The sequence below is a fragment of the Theropithecus gelada genome, chromosome 3 (assembly GCF_003255815.1).
Source record: "Theropithecus gelada isolate Dixy chromosome 3, Tgel_1.0, whole genome shotgun sequence".
Lineage (NCBI taxonomy): Eukaryota > Metazoa > Chordata > Mammalia > Primates > Cercopithecidae > Theropithecus > Theropithecus gelada.
In genome coordinates, this window is record NC_037670.1 from 48,432,668 (window position 1) to 48,449,669 (window position 17,002).

The following is a 17,002-nucleotide window of genomic DNA, read 5'->3' on the forward strand; positions in this document are numbered from 1 at the left end:
GCATTTATTTAGTTTTTCGAACTTCATGTCTTCAACATACCTCTTGAGGAATTCCCTCATTGTGTGCCTGCCTCTGCAACACTTAGACTCTTGTTTAAATTCTTGGCTCTGTAATAATGGTGGGAACAATAATTCCTGGCTGTGTAATAATTCCTGGCTTTACTGTATTGTTCACTGTTGAAAAGTAGCATCTTGTAAACTCTTAATCATATCCGCAGGATAATTTAAATAAAGTACTATAAAAAGGTGGGTGGATAAATTAGGTATCTTTTCAAGGAAAATTGTTATTCTGTTATTCCTTGACTCATACATCTCCCTGTTGCAGGAAGGCTCTATGGATAGCTTATATGAGCCGATCCCAGAGCAACAAGCTAACCAAGAAAACAAGTCTAGTAGAACTGATTCTCCTATCCCACTCTTCGGAGAGAGTGAACAAACACCGAACAGTCTCTTCATGGTGAGTGAAGCATTAACTGGAGTGGATTTTTTTTTCTCTATTATAGATCTAGAATCTCTTGCCTAATGATATCTGTTAATGCAGCAAAAATTCACTATTCTCAGAAGGTTATTCCTTTAGTTTTTGATTTTCTCTTTCTTGTTGTCTTTTTTATGATTTTGGCTTATTAAAATGACCACCATTTATTGAATGTGCACTGGATGATTATATAAGTTAATCCTCAAAGCTACCTTATGACTATAAATAATTATATCATTTTCTAGATCTGGGAGTTGCAAGAAACAAAGGCAAGATAAGATACTAAAGGCTATAAACTATTAAGTGTTAAAGTTGGCATTTAAACAGATGTATATCTGAATCAGTAGTTTCTGGCAAACCAGGTGGTAGTTGCAAGGGAGACCTAGATTGATAGCATTTGTCAATTTCCACCGTGTAAATGCTCCACCATGGCCAATTTCAAGCTACCCATAGTTTAACTACAGGTTTGCAGTATCTGAATATTTAGTTAATAATTATCTCAAGCACTGATTCTGGCACATCACTGGCTGCTTTCAAAGTTTATGCTCTAACCACTGTAATAAACTGTTTCTTGAATTTATGGATACACACCATCATTTCTAAAAGGTAAGTGTTAGAAAAATGCAAATGCAAATTGTTTTGTGAATTATCTTTACAATTGCTAGAGATAGAGTTCTCTGCATTACACAGAATCGTACCTGTCCCTGTTCAACAGTGCTGGCTATCCTAACTCTTAGGCAACTGACCTGTATTTAAAATACAGTCGACCCTTGAACAACATGGATTCAAGCTGTGCAGGTCCACTTATACACAGATTTTCTTTTGCCTCTGCCACAACTGCTCCGATTCCTCCTCCTCCTCAGCCTACTCAGTGTGAAGATGACAGGAATAGAGACCTGTATGATGATCCACTTCAACGTAGTGAATAATAAATGTGTTTTCTCTCACTCATGTTCTTATTAACATTTTCTTTTCTCTAGCTTACTTACTTGTAAGAATACAGTATGTAATACATATAACATACAACAGGTGTATTGATTGACTATTGATGTTATCAGTAAGTCTTCCAGTCAACAGTAGGCTATTAGTAAAGTTTTTTGGGAGTCAAAAGTTATATGAACATTTTGTACTACATGGGGCATCAGCAACCCTAACCTCCATGTTGTTGAAGAGTCAACTATAATTTAATACATATGAACTTATTTTACATTTGTTGTGGCTTAGGAAAATATAAAACAGCCTATGTCTACTACAGAAAAAGAGCATCTGTATACTTACAGATTTAGATGCCACTTCCTGTCCTTATAATCACACTTTTCCGGTTAACACACAAAAAATCATTTTTTCAGTGCCTTATTTTTGTAAGGTAATATATGTATACATGAAATTATGTATGTTTATTCTCACAACAATTTTAGAGAGATTTAGAAAGGTGCAAAAGGTTAGATAACTTGTCCACTCAAAAAGAGGATGCACCAGGATTCAAACTCAGAGCTTTTTTGCTTCAGAGAAAGGGTAACAGCAAATTACTTTTAAGTTTTGCACTTACCTTCACACATACCTATTTTGTTCTTTGGGTATATTAAAAACGGCTTATTACCATAGCTTCCAAAGTTTTGGCTTCTTGAAAGCTTGGAGCAATTAGAAAGCAATGTTGGAAAGCAAGTTTAATAATAAATCTCAGTAACATAAAAATAATACAAAAATATTTTTTAATTCAGCGGAAACTCTTCCCTTAACTTTACACCTTTTTGAATGTCCCTAAGATGCTGGTATTGCTAGATATGCATAAGAGGGAGCAATAATACTTTGCACATATTAATGTGAGAGAGATAAACCTTTCACATGGAGGCTGTCAATTGACATTTTAAATTGTTCATAAGCATTTTCACCCAATAATTAAAAAGAAAAATCGAATAGGTTGAAGAGCCTGAAGATATTTTCTTAAATGTGTGAGTTTAGTAAACATGCATTAAAAATGAACCATTTCATGGCCAACTAGTCTACTAAAATTTTTTCAATCTTCATTTATATTGCAAAAGAAGACGAGAATGATAAAAACATGATTTCAATTGCTATAGCTCTGTCTCTCTCTGTAATTTCTCAGCATTTAATTAAAAATATATGTATACATACAAACATATACGTATGTATACATGCATACTGAAAAGTCAGTTCAACCCTTGATTTCACCTTTTAGTTGTTGAATTATGCCATTCCGATCAAATTATTATTAACACTTATTATATTCCTAATGAAAATTATTTCACAACTTAGATGAATAAAGTCATATTTTTAAATAATTAAATCAAAAGATTTTAAGTACCTGCTTTCTTAGTACCCCCAGTTAATGGTTTGGAGCTTTCCTAAATTTCCTTCTCAGCCTTTGAGGAATAGATTTTTTTTCTTTTTCTCCTGGTATTGGCACTTCCTTCCCCCATCTTGATGTAAGAAAAAAAAGTTTCGGACCTGACTTAACAGTACCAGAAACAAATATTATTCCATTTGGACTCATTCTTCAGACATACACTGAAATCACCCTAAAGCTAATGGAGTTCTGGCTCAAGCTCCCAGTCCTCAATCCAGGTATTTGTAACCTTTCCAGAGAAGACAGGTACTCCCAAAATCTCTAGAACCAACCTGACAATACGTCTATTTGTTATGGAGGAAACTATAGCCCATAATAAAAATAATGTCAGTTGCCACATGAATTGAAAAGGAAAATCAAAATGAGAGAAGAATCCTTGGTTTCCCTTATAAAATATATTATTTATTCATACATACTAGGAATTTTACCCTTTGGATACCACTACTTTGAACATAGTGGGAGTCCCATAGATGAACACAAGCTCATCAATATTCTCAAAGGAGATGATCCAGTGTAGCTCATATGTATCATTATGGGTAGTAGAGGCATTGAACAGAAAGAGGTTTATTCGGGAGTTTTAAATGAAGAATATCGTACATCATCATAAATATCTAGTTTGTATTTTAATTGCAATTTCAGGAAGGATTGATAATGGATGGCTTGTCCAAAGAGAAACCAATTTAAGATATGGGACATTATTAAATGTTTAAAAGAGAAATAATAAGTGACCCACTTGCAGTATATTAGGAAAGGCATAAGTGTTGGAGGACAACTGCCAAAAACTAGAGAGAGTGAACAAGCATGCTGCTAAGTAAATGTGCTGAAAAAAAAAAATAAGCTAACATATTAGCCTAAGGACTGATCAATCCATAATGTTATTTTAAATGTAGCCTGTAACTGCTTGATTCTGTATCTATTTTAGTTCCTCCTTATGTCTGAAGCTAAATAAGTATTTGAATTAGAAAAATTGAGAATGCTATGGTTCGAATGTTTCTCTTAAAAAGTTCATGTGTTGGAATTTAAACCCCCAGTGCAATCATACTGACAGGTGGGGTCTTTAAGAAGCAATTAATAGATCATGAGAGCTGTAACCTACAAATGGATGAATGTCGTTATCATCAGAGTAAGTTTGTTATCGAGGGTAGGTTTGTCATCAAAGCCAAGTTTGGCCCTCTCTTGTTCTCTTTGTTTTGCCCTCTCTTGCTTGCCCTTTTGCTTTCTGCCATGGAATGACACAGTAAGAAGGTCCTCATGAGATGTGGCCCCTCTGTTTTGGACTTCGCAGCTTCCAGAACTGTGATCCAGTAAATTCCTGTTTGCTATAAATTACCCAGTCTCAGGTATTCTGTTATAGCAACACAAAACAGATTAAGACAGAGAACATAAAATGTTTGTATCTCTGCCAATTTGGGGTTAACTGGATCAAGTCTGAATTATCTGACTTGCTGTCTATATTGATTGAAGTAAACAAATAATTGTCAGTTTTCCACTTCATTTTGTATCTCATAAATTGATAGAAAACTTGAGCCTTTTAAAAAATGTGCTTAAATGTGGGTCAAAGGCAATGCTCCTATTATTCATATCTTGTGCATAGTTGTCATTCAATAAATATTTGTAAGCTAAATAAATGGATCAGTGAAGGTTCATTACTCAAGCTAAAGAAAGTCTTAATAATAATGGAGAGCCAATGATGCAGCGGATGAAATTGTCAGCTTTGGAGTTGAGCAGTTATGGATTCTCTTTCTAGTTCTGTCGCTTAGAAGGTATATGACCTTGGAAAGTTGCTTAAAGTCTTGCAGTCTCCGTTTCCTTACACTGTAGAACAAGGTGAGTAATGTTCTCTATAAATTTGCCAAATTCAATTGTAGAAAACAGAAGCGACTCTTGCTACTAGAAGCAGGCAGGATTTAGCATAGAAGTTAGAGAACCCTCAGAAGGGCTGATTTTCATACTCTAGAGCAGGGACTGAAAATCATAGCCTGAGGCAGCCTGTAATTGTATCATGCATGAACTAAAAATGGCTTTTATATTTTTAAAAGTATCTTTAAAAACAGAAACAAAAATAAAGGAGACAATAAAATGCAATAGAAACTGTGTCTCACAAACCTAAAATATTTCTATCTGACTTTTCACAGAAAAAGTGTGCTAACCCCTGCCCTAGAGCTACACGGTACAACCTCTGGTGGCAACTGAGTACTTGAAAAGTGGCTAGTCCAAATGCAGATGGACAACAGGCGTAAAATATATAATGTGTTCTAAAGACTTCATATAAAAAATGAGTAAAATATAGCTTATTAATAATTTTGTAACGATGATTTGATGAAGTGATAGTATTTGATATATTTTAGATAAAAAGGAAATTTTTTTTGTTTTGTTTTGTTTGGAGACAGAGTCTCGCTCTGTCGCCCAGGCTGGAGTGCGGTGGTGCTATCTCAGCTCACTGCAAGCTCTGCCTTCCGATTCCGGCCATTCTCCTGCCTCAGCCTCCCGAGTAGCTGGGACTACAGGTGCCCGCCACCTCGCCCGGCTAGTTTTTTGTATTTTTTAGTAGAGACAGGGTTTCACCGTGTTAGCCAGGATGGTCTCGATCTGCTGACCTCGTGATCCGCCCGTCTCGGCCTCTCAAAGTGCTGGGATTACAGGCTTGAGCCACTGCCCCGGCCTGATAAAAAAGAAATTGTACTCATTTCCTTTAACATGGCTACTGGAGGTGATCTCCACTTGCACATCCCACTTTCCAAATTTCACATGGATGCATATAATCTGCCAAGTCTAAATCATATCTGCTATCCAAGCTTTGCGGGAATGTATATAATGTGGTTTTTAGCCTTCTGGTTTTTGCATAGAGAAAGACACACCAGAAGGTACATGGGGGAATGTTAAGGGGAATTCTACTATGTCCACCACTCTCCCCTCGCAGGGTCTTTAATCCTTATTGTAAGTGGTGTCACTACACTCTAACCAAAACACACACATACACAAACAGTGCCGTCTCACCACTGGAACTCCTTTGCAGTGTATGTGAAGGATGGCTGGCTTTCAGAAGGTGACTCTCCTTTGTCTCTAGAGAATATAATTTGTGTTAAGCTGGTCCCAGGCACAGTTTTATGATAACATTTAAAATGAGTTGGATATAACAATCCCTCTGCAATACTTGGGTCCTGTAAACTGTTAATAGATTAAGACCTTTTTTTTTTTTTTTCAGTTAAGATACAGATAGATGACCAAAGAAAGCAAGATTATTTAATCACATTATTTTAGAGAATAAATCACAAACAAAGGAGTTGATACACAAAATCACTGCTGCATCTTCAAGCAGATGACATTCTCAATAGCAGCTAAGTTTAAGGATTACCTGAAGACAGATACCCAAACCGCGTCTTGGAGCTATTACAATTACAGCAGCCCTGTCCATTGGAAATATAATGTGACTCACACATTTTAGTTATTCTGGTTGTCAAAATAAAATGTTTTAAAAAGAGTGACAGGTTAAATTAATTTTAATAATATATCAAATTAAGCCAATATGTCTAAAGTATTATCATTTCAACATGTAATTAATACAAAATTAATGAGATTTTTGTATCCTTGTTTCTAAACTAACACTGAAATCTAATGTGTATTTTATAGTTAAGAGCACATTTCAGTTCAGATGCTGAAACTTCAGTGGTTAAAGTGCAATCAGTTCCAGCGAAAAAATCTCACCTTTAGTTTTAAATTAAAATTAAGTTAAATTAAAATTCACTTTCTTTTTTTTTTTTTTTTTTTTTTTTGAGACGGAGTCTCGCTCTGTCGCCCAGGCTGGAGTGCAGTGGCCGCATCTCAGCTCACTGCAAGCTCCGCCTCCCGGGTTCACGCCATTCTCCGGCCTCAGCCTCCTGAGTAGCTGGGACTACAGGCGCCCGCCACCTCGCCCGGCTAGTTTTTTGTATTTCTTAATAGAGACGGGGTTTCACCGTGTTAGCCAGGATGGTCTCGATCTCCTGACCTCGTGATCCGCCCGTCTCGGCCTCCCAAAGTGCTGGGATTACAGGCTTGAGTCACCGCGCCCGGCCTTAAAATTCACTTTCTAAGTTGTATCAGCCACATATTAAGTACTCAATAGCCACTTGAGACTGTGGATGGCTGCCATATTGGACAAGGTAGGACTGAAGGCTTGAAATTGCTGATGGTGCAGAGGCATAAACGTAACCAGAAAATATCAATTCTCCACTTCACTTAGGGAAGTACAGATGTTAAAGTATAAAAATGTTTGATGGTAGGCAATTAGTTATACACTTTTCAAAAGAGCATAGATGTTAAAATATAACAATACTTGATAATAAACAGTTATACACTTTTTGTTTGTTTGTTTGAGACAGAGTCTTGCTCTGTCGCGCAGGTTGGAGTGCAGTGGCGCGATCTGGGCTCACTGCAAGCTCCGCCTCCCGGGTTCAAGCGATTCCCCCGCCCCAGCCCCACCCCACGCCTCGGCCTCCCCAGTAGTTGGGACTAGAGGTGTGCACCACCATGCCCTGCTAATTTTTTGTATTTTAATAGAGACAGGGTTTCACCATGTTGGCCAGGATGGTCTCAATCTCCTGATCTCGTGGCCTCGTGATCCGCCCGCCTCAGCCTCCTAAAGTGCTGGGATTACAAGCGTGAGCCACTGCACCCGGCCAGTTACACACTTAGAGATAAAATTATAGGAAACACATCAGTTTACCAATGAGGAAGCTGAGATTAGTGACTTGACTGCAGTGACAGATGGAGTCTAGGCTGGAGTTCTGGATCCCAAATAGTAGTCCTGTTTTTTTGGTTTCTCTGCCACAAGCCTAGCGTGTGTGGCGGCAGTGGGGTGGGGGGTTACGTGCATGCACGTGTACACAAGAGTGAGAGAGATCAAGAGGGGATGATTAGGCCGGGCGCGGTGGCTCAAGCCTCTAATCCCAGCACTTTGGGAGGTCGAGACGGGCGGATCACGAGGTCAGGAGATCGAGACCATCCTGGCTAACCCGGTGAAACCCCGTCTCTACTAAAAAAATACAAAAAACTAGCCGGGCGAGGTGGCGGGCGCCTGTGGTCCCAGCTACTCGGGAGGCTGAGGCAGGAGAACGGCCTAAACTCGGGAGGCGGAGCTTGCAGTGAGCTGAGATCCGGCCACTGCACTCCAGCCTGGGCGACAGAGTGAGACTCCGTCTCACAAAAAAAAAAAAAAAAAAAAAAAAAAGAAGGGATGATTAGAAGAGTGTCTTTTTGGGAGATGAGGAGTGAGGAAGAGGAAACTTTGGTAGGATAAATAACCCAACCTTATAATATATGTGCTAAATATATTCTGATATCTAGAGAACATAGTGAAAAGAACTGGAGATGGGTGAATAGACTTACATTTTATTCCTGCTCCCGGACTGGGAACTGTGTCTTTGGGAATGTGATTGAACTTCTCTCACCCTAAGTTTTCTGAGCAATAGAATATGGATAAAAATTTCTGTCTCTTGCAGAAAACCAAACACCGCATGTTCTCACTCATAGGTGGGAATTGAACTATGAGATCACTTGGACACAGGGCAGGGAACATCACACACCGGGGCCTGTCGGGGGGTGGGGGCCTGGGGGAGGGACAGCATTGGGAGAAATACCTAATGTAAATGATGAGCTGATGGGTGCAGCAAACCAACATGACACATGTATACCTATGTAACAAACTGCACGTTGTGCACATGTACTCTAGAACTTAAAGTATAATAAAAAAACAAAAATCTGTCTCCTGGTTTACAGTGAGCATCAAATGTTGTAACCCACTTTAAGCACCTGGTATGGTGCATGTTAATGATCATCACCTTTCCTTCTGCAAACCGCCACACCAGGGCACAGCAATCTTTTAATTTAGTATCCTTGATTAAATGACTTTAAGTTAAACTCTCACTTAATCTTGGATGTTATTTTAAAATAACTGCTTAAAATAATTTGTAATCAATGCTTCTTATCTAAAAGTATTGATTTTTACTGGACAAGAAGCAGCAACAGGATTTATTGTTGATGTGCATTAGAAAACCCAAGATTTTAATCTCCACAAATCGCCTCAAACACCTAGGTGTAGTGCAGTGTTTGACAATTCAGCCTTAGATTTCCCACCAAATGTAGACAGCTGTAAACAAGAACATCTATTATAGTGGTATTTTTTCACCTACTAATTCATATTTCAGGGTTTTCTTTTCCTTTTATTTTATTTTATTTATTTTTTTTTTTTGAGGCAGAGTCTTGCTCTGTCGCCCAGGCTGGAGTGCAGTGGCGCGATCTCAGCTCACTGCAAGCTCCGCCTCCCAGGTTTACTCCATTCTCCTGCCTCAGCCTCCCGAGTAGCTGGGACTACAGGCGCCCGCCACCTCGCCCGGCTAGTTTTTTGTATTTTTTAGTAGAGACGGGGTTTCACCGTGTTAGCCAGGATGTTCTCCATCTCCTGACCTCGTGATCCACCCGTCTCAGCCTCCCAAAGTGCTGGGATTACAGGCTTGAGCCACCGCACCCGGCCTAATTTTTTTTTTAATTTTTTTCACTTTAAGTTCCGGGATACAAATGCAGAACGTGCAGGGTTGTTACACAGGTACACGTGTGCCGTGGTGTTTTGCTGCACCTATCAACCTGTCATCTAGGTTTTAAGTCCCACATGCATTAGCTATTTGTCCTGATGCTCTCCCTCCCCTAGCCATTGCCCCCTAACAGGCCCTGGTGTGTGTTGTTCCCCTCCCTGTGTCCATGTGTTCTCATTGTTCAACTCCCATTTATGAGTGAGAACATGTGGTGTTTGGTTTTCTGTTCCTGTGTTAGTTTGCTGAGGATAATGGCTTCCAGCTTCATCCATGTCCCTGCAAAGGACGTGATCTCATTCCTTTTTACGGCTGCCTAGTATTTCATGGTGTATATGTACCACATTTTCTTTTCCAGTCTATCATTGATGGGCATTTAGGTTGGTTCCATGTCTTTGCTATTGTGAATAGTGCTGCAATAAACATAAGTGTGCATGTATCTTTATAATAGAATGATTTATATTCCTTTGGGTATATACCCAGTAATGGGATATGTGAGTCAAATGGTATTTCTGGGTCAAATGGTATTTCTGGTTCCAGATCCTTGATGTATCACCACACTGTCTTTCACAATGGATGAACTAATTCACATTTCCACTAACAGTGTAACAGCATTCGTATTTCTCCACATCCTCTCCAGCATCTGTTGTTTCTTGATTTTTTAATAATCACCATCTGACTGGCATGAGATGGTATCTCATTGTGGTTTTGATTTGCATTTCTCTAATGATCAGTGATGTTGAGCTTTTCCTCATGTTTCTTGGCTGCATAAATATCTTCTTTTGAGAAGTATCTGTTCATCTCCTTTGCCCACTTTTTAATAGGGCTTTTTTCTCTTTTTCTTGGAATTTGTTTAAGTTCCTTGTAAATTCTGGATATCAGACCTTTGTCGCATGGTAGATTGCAAAATTTTCTCCCATTCTGTAGATTGCCTTTTCACTCTGATGATAGTTTCTTTTGCTGTGCAGAAGCTCTTTAGTTTAATTAGATCCCATTTGTCAATTTTAGCTTTTGTTGCAATTGCTTTTGGTGATTTCATCATAAAATCTTTGCCCATGCCTATGTTCTGAATGATATTGCCTACGTTTTCTTGTAGGGGTTTTTTTTTTGTTTTTTTTTTTTATAGTTTTGGGTTTTTAAATTTAAGTCTTTAATCCATCTTGAGTAAATTTTTGTATAAGGCGTAAGAAAGGGGTCCAGTTTCAGTTTTCTGCATATGGTTAGCCAGTTTTCCCAGCACCATTTATTAAATAGGGATAATGATAATAATAAAATTAAATATTTTAAAAATCCAAGTTTAATTTTTTATATACTTACTCATCAACATTTTGTACTGATAAAAATCACTGGAAAAATTGATTAAAACATTCCCAGCTACTAGATGTTAATGAAAAAGTAATATAGCAGATTCAAGCATAGTTTTAAAGACAAACAATATGATACGCGTCTAACAGTTGGTTAGAGCTCAGCACTAATGAGGCCAAGGTCAGGGGTTAATCCCCTCATGGCTAGTTAGTTTTGTTCTATTTCATAGCCAATGGCAGCATCCATGACTTCAGATAGCTGACTTGGATATACATGCTATTGATCATTAGGGAGTCTGGGCTGAAGGATAGAGGGCACCAACAGAAAACCATTGCCCATTATGGGAAGAACAACTGAAGGGTAGAACTACCCTGCTCCATTTGTCCATGAAGATTTTCTTTTGCTCTAATCAGTATTAGGCCACCAGGTATAATTCTCCACTTTCAGCTTGGGATAACTTATCAGACAATAGTAAGAGCATTAAAATAGAAAACTGGGTTCTCCTTCTGGCTTGGTTTCTAAATAGAACTTGATTAAGTCATTACCCAATCCAGAACCCAGTTTTTACCTCTAAAAACTAACAGAGTTAGACCAGATGTTTTTTAAGGTCCCTTGCTGCACTAAAATGGCTCTATAAATACATTTAAGATTTTTTTTGGAGTGGAGGGTTGTCCAACATTAAACTCTATTACCTTCCTTTTGGTACTGCAGAAGGCAAAACTTTAAGAGGACCTCAATGAACCCCACTGTATTAATCAGGGTTCTCTAGAGAAACAGAACTAATAAGGTGTGCATGGTGTGTGTGTGTATGTGTGTGTGTGTGTGTGGAGAGAGAGAGAGAGAGAGAAAGCAACATCTAGACTGGTGTTTCACTAAATATCTGGGTACTGTGGCTTAGCCATGTTGACACATAAAATAAACTAACCATAACATCTGCCTTTTGGTATTTATGTCCTTGTGTAATCTTCATCCTTGCATGTTACTTGATTCCAATAGAGAAGGGCAAAGGTGACAGGAAGTCACTTCTGTGATTAGCATACAAAAGACTTGCTAGCAGACTGCCTCTGTTGCTTTCTTGTTTTGCACACTATGATGAAGCCAGATTCCACTCCACGTGGAAGAGACACGCATGATAAGGAACTAGGAAAGGCATTCAGGCTATAGCCAACAATGAAGTAAGGCCTCCAGCCCAACAGCCTTCAGGAAACTGAATGCTGCCAACAATCACTGAGTAAAATTAAAGGAGAATCCTTTCCCTAGCTGAACCATCAGATGAAACCTTAGAACTTTGGGCCAACAATTGATTACAATCCTGTGAGTGACCATGGAATAGAGAACTCATCTAAGTCAGGCCCATATTCTTAACCCACAGAAACTCTGAGATAATAAATGTGTATTTTTTAAGCCATTAAATTTGGGAGTAATTTGTTGCACAACAATAAATAACTGATACAGGACCTAAATTAATGTGACAAGATATTGATCATGGTTATTTGCAGATAAACAAATGAATGCTAGTTAATTTAAGCAGAAAGGAATATACTACAGGTTATAGAAAGCCCAGAATTATTGGGAACTGAAAACACATACTCTAAGCTTGCAGGAATTATGCCGAGAAGGCACACTATAAACTAGCCACCAAAGATTGCTGCTGCTTCTGTCACAGTCAGGAAGTGGCCAAATCCAGAAGCTACTACCACAATGGCTGACTCCAGAACCACACTCTCTCCACTGAAGTTTGTGACCTTAAAAATAGATGCACACACCTTGCTGTTTCCCTATGTTAGTCAGGTTTTGTATCAGTGTCTCAAGTTAGCATCTGTGATATATGTGACCTAAACAACATACCTTATTCTAGTAGCAAGAGAAGTTAGAAAATGTGTTTCTTTCCTTCTTTCTTTTCCTTTTTTCCTTCTTTCCTTCCTTCCTTCCTTCTTTCCTTCCTTCCTTCCTTCCTTCTTCCTTTTTTCTTCCTACTTCTCTTTTCTCCTCTCTTCCTTTTCTTATTCCTTCTTCTACACATTGATTTTCAGATCAATGAAAGACAGATGTCCACTTCAGGAAGAAAGTATATATTCAAAATATCTAGAGAGTAACATAAGTAACTGTGATTAAATTCTGATTTATAAGTATCAAGCCTAACTTCTATAAGAATCCCCAGAAGGAATTCCTAAAAATAATGCAATACAGTAATTAGAAGCACAAAATTTGGGGGAGGAAGTGAAACAAGCATTATAAAAATCCCATCTTGGGTGGGGCACAGTGGCTCTCACCTGTAATCCCAGCACCTTGGGAGGCGGAGGTGGGCAGATCACAAAGTCAGGAGTTTGAGACCAGTCTGGCCAATATGATGAAACCCCGTCTCTATTAAAAATACAAAAAATTAGCCAGGTGTGGTAGTGGGCACCTGTAATCCCAGCTACTCGGGAGGCTGAGGCAGGAGAATGGCGTGAACCTGGGAAGCAGAGCTTGAAGTGAGCCGAAATCCTGCCACTGCACTCCAGCCTGGGTGACAGAACAAGACTCTGTTTCCAAGAAAAAAAAATCCCATCTTGGACAAGTTCCTTAAACTCTTTACGCCCTTGTTTCTTCTCCTATAAAATGAGAAAACTATTTGTTACTTAATTATCAGGTGAGAATAAAAAGTGACAACGTATTTTATACTATTAGCTAGAAGACTCGGACAAAGTAAATGATCAATAATCGGTGTTAACTCTAAGTACATAACTGTGGTTCGTAGTTTAATGGTACAAGTCCCGTGAAGAACGTGAGATTTAAGGTCAGCTTAAAAAGGAAGAACTAGAGGTAAAAATGACGAAAGAGAGGTGTTTAAGATGTTATCACTGCACAGTGCCCCAGAACCTTTCAAAAAAGGTCTTAAAAAACCACTTAGAGTCTAGTGTCTTATAAATCGGTAAATGGACACATTGAAATGTGACATGTCATCTTAGAATAGGTGAGTAATGGAGAAGTCAAAGTAGGTGACTCCCAAGTTGGTATTCTAACCACTTAACTGCATTTCTTACTTGACTTAAACTATTAAAATTGAGAGTTTTTTGTTCTGTCTTATATTATCATCAGCACTGACATAGCTATTAATAATATAGACACTAAAGGAAGAAAATGAGATTAACAATGGCATCCATCAGCTAGGTCTTCATCAAACTATGAACAAGAGGAGTCAATGTCAAAACAGTGCACGTAATCCTTTTCTTGACTTTGAGATTGTATAATGACTCATAACAAGCCAATATGTAAAACATAGATTATGTTGACTAAAAAGGCTGCACTTTTCCTTCATTTTTATTGTTTCCTGTTATATCTATGATTACATACAGCTGTTCTTCTGCCACCAATTCATACATGAACACCTTTTGGTAGTTTTAATTGGTTTCCTCCCGTAAATAGAGACTTATGTTAAAATAAAATGAAATCAATAGATTAAGGTTAATTGTGCTCTGTTCTTTTTTTTATTTCCTAGGCTTACGGGAGAACTACTAATTGAATCTAATGAAAGCCATGGTTATCTCTTTAATCATTTAAAAAAAAAAAAAGCTGTAAAGCAAAAAAGCCCATTCCTACTTTAATTTTCTCTTAAAAGCATTTGTCATCACTACTGACATTGGACTGAACTACTATAGATCAGGAACCATGGATTGTTTCTACAGAAAGGGATTTTAAAATTCTTGTTCATCAGCCTTTGTTTTATACATGGATACCTGATTGAGCTCTGAGAGGGTTCCTGGGTCTTGCCCAGTTTAGTAGCAGCCCTGGGAGAGCAAGCCAGGTTCTGGAACAAGCCATGTTCTGGGGTACCAGTTCAGTGCTTTTCCATTGCAAAGATGGAATTTGACGTTTTCACCCATCGGATTTCCTATCACATTTTTGTGCAAGTTTGTTTGTCTTGCTCTTGTTTCATTCATGGCTATGAAGATTAAAGAAGATAATAAGTGGCAGGAAACATGGCACTTAGTAAACATTAGTTGTTCTTTCCTTTTCTAAAACCTTGTGTAAATATAATTTTATAAATCACATTTAAGGACACTTAAGAGAGCTCTGTTTTAAGACATCTGGAAGGGAATCTTTTTGAAAAGGAGGAATCTTTTATAATGCAAATAGCCATCCCCTAGGTAACCTGTTTTGCCATCCTGGATATTTATAGTGCTCTGAGAAGAGTTTGTTGCTTTAGGATTGATATAAAGCTCTCTTCGCACACTAGTAGACACATGGCAAAGTTCGTGCAATTTATCAGCTCTCCTCCTGATGGATTATGGCCGCTGTGCATTCTCCAGGCACTATAAGCTACAGGACCTGCCCTGCGATGAGAGGCTGTGTGTGGATGCTGTACACCACCCTCTTAGAGAAACCAGAATTCATTAGCTGTATGAGGTTGTTACTTGAAGACAGGAGCTGAACAGGCTGGCAAGAAAGCCTTACTTTTGCCATCAGAAAGAGCTGTTGCTTTTCCTTCTTCATTTTATTCTCACAGGAGGATAAAATCTGTTTTCCCTGAGAACCATAACATTATTACAGTAATATGCTTGGGCGGTGGGGGGGGGAGCCTCTAATGCACAAACTGCCACCTAAATTCATTGGTTCCTGAAGTGCCCCTCTTTTAATTAAATGTGCTGTCATAAATTGCTGGGCATTCTCTGATGATGATGATGGCAGCTACAAAATGATTAATACCTTTAAAACACATCAGTGTGCTGTCTACACACTTGTCTTCAAATAGTACTAACTTATTAGTATTAGTGCTTGAAGAAGGGTGTTCTTTCTGAGGTGTTTATTTAGTAGTGACGTGTGGTATTACATTTCTCTGCATTTTTGTAGCTAATCTCCCTTCTGGCCAATAGTGCTTCTTTGTGAAATTTCTGACCTAGATGATAGGTAGATTTTGTATCTATGCCGTCAAGCATAGAAGTAGTATCAGGTAGTAGTGAAGACACTGTAAAGGTAAACTGAGGCTGGAGCCAAACCGGGAATGAAGACGCAAGGCAAATGGCAGTGAGAATAGCCTTTTATTAGGGCTTGTGGGCGAGGTTCCCCGGTCAAAGGCATGGGCCGAGGAAGTTGCGCTGAGGGAGGAAGGTAGGGGCTTCGTATAGCCTGAGAGGTAAGGAAGCTAATTGTGCAAACAGGGCCTGGGGGGTCTTGAAACTAGTAGGGCAGGAGCTGAGTAAGGGTCATGAGGAAGGGGTCCTTGGAAACTGTCAGCCGGAACTGCTGTTTATGAACTTGTGGAATGCAGGTGAGCTGCAGGTCACGGGGGAGTGTGACTGCCCAGCTGGAACCTCTGATGTATGTAAGTCTGAGGGTGTGTTCAAAGAGGGAGGGAAGTCTCGAAACAAAGGGCCTGCTGGAATAAAGGGCCTGCTATGCCAAGTGGCACCGCCATGTCGGGTCCGGGTCCCTGCCTAACAGACTCCACGCACAAAACCCTAGTTTTATCACTTACTAGTTGTGTGAGCTTAGGCAAGAATATTGACTGCTCTGTGTCTCTGTTTACCTATCTATAAATTGAGGTTAATTGTAATAGTATCAATCCTACAGATTGTTGTGAGGATTAAATTAATTACTACACGTAAAGCATTTAGAACTATGCTTGATACTGTATGTATTCCACTGTTATTATTCTGCAAATAATATTCTGCCAAAAAAAAATCAAGAAATCACAAAAGGGATAGGATTTTATCCTTGTTGTTCTTAGTAACTTGCTTTTTAACTGACGGGGCTCTGATATTTACCAACATTCCCCTTTGCCATAGTGATCTCATTCATAACTTGGGAGACTTCTCCTTCACTGGATTTTTTCCATACATTTGCAATCAGGTATGGAGGAAGGCAGTAGGACTTCTTCGCATTTGTGATCATTTGTTACTGGTCACATAAATCTTCTTGTTTTGAGAATGCAGTTGATAGTTCAATATGTATTTTTTCATCTTTCTGATTGCCTTAGACACACTGAAAAATTAGTCTATTAACTTTGAAGTTTCATAATCATCCTCTTTGCCATATGTCTATTGGAATTTTAAAAATGAACTGTCACGTCTTCTTTGAACGTCTGTAGGAACTTTGTTCAAACATAGGAAGCCAAGAAATGTCCAGAGACATACTTATTCAGTTTGCGTGTGGCATTCTTGGAATCACTGTATTTTAATATTAATATAACCATTTTAGTTATGCAAGTGAACAATCTTCATTTTTGCAAGAGAATGAATTAAGCAAACTAGAAATTAAATTAGTTTATTTTAATAGGAATTTACATGTTATACATATTTACATATG

The 17,002-nt window shown here is 38.5% G+C and overlaps 1 protein-coding gene across 1 annotated transcript in view; it reads left to right on the forward strand.

Moving 5' to 3' along the window:
• Positions 1-334: 334 nt before the first annotated feature.
• LOC112621588 (putative uncharacterized protein ENSP00000383407) overlaps positions 335-17,002 on the forward strand; it is a 46,180-nt gene continuing 29,512 nt past the window's right edge. Inside the window, exon 1 of the mRNA XM_025381045.1 lies at positions 335-457. Coding sequence (XP_025236830.1) covers positions 335-457 — 123 coding nt within the window. The remainder of the gene's footprint in view (positions 458-17,002) is intronic.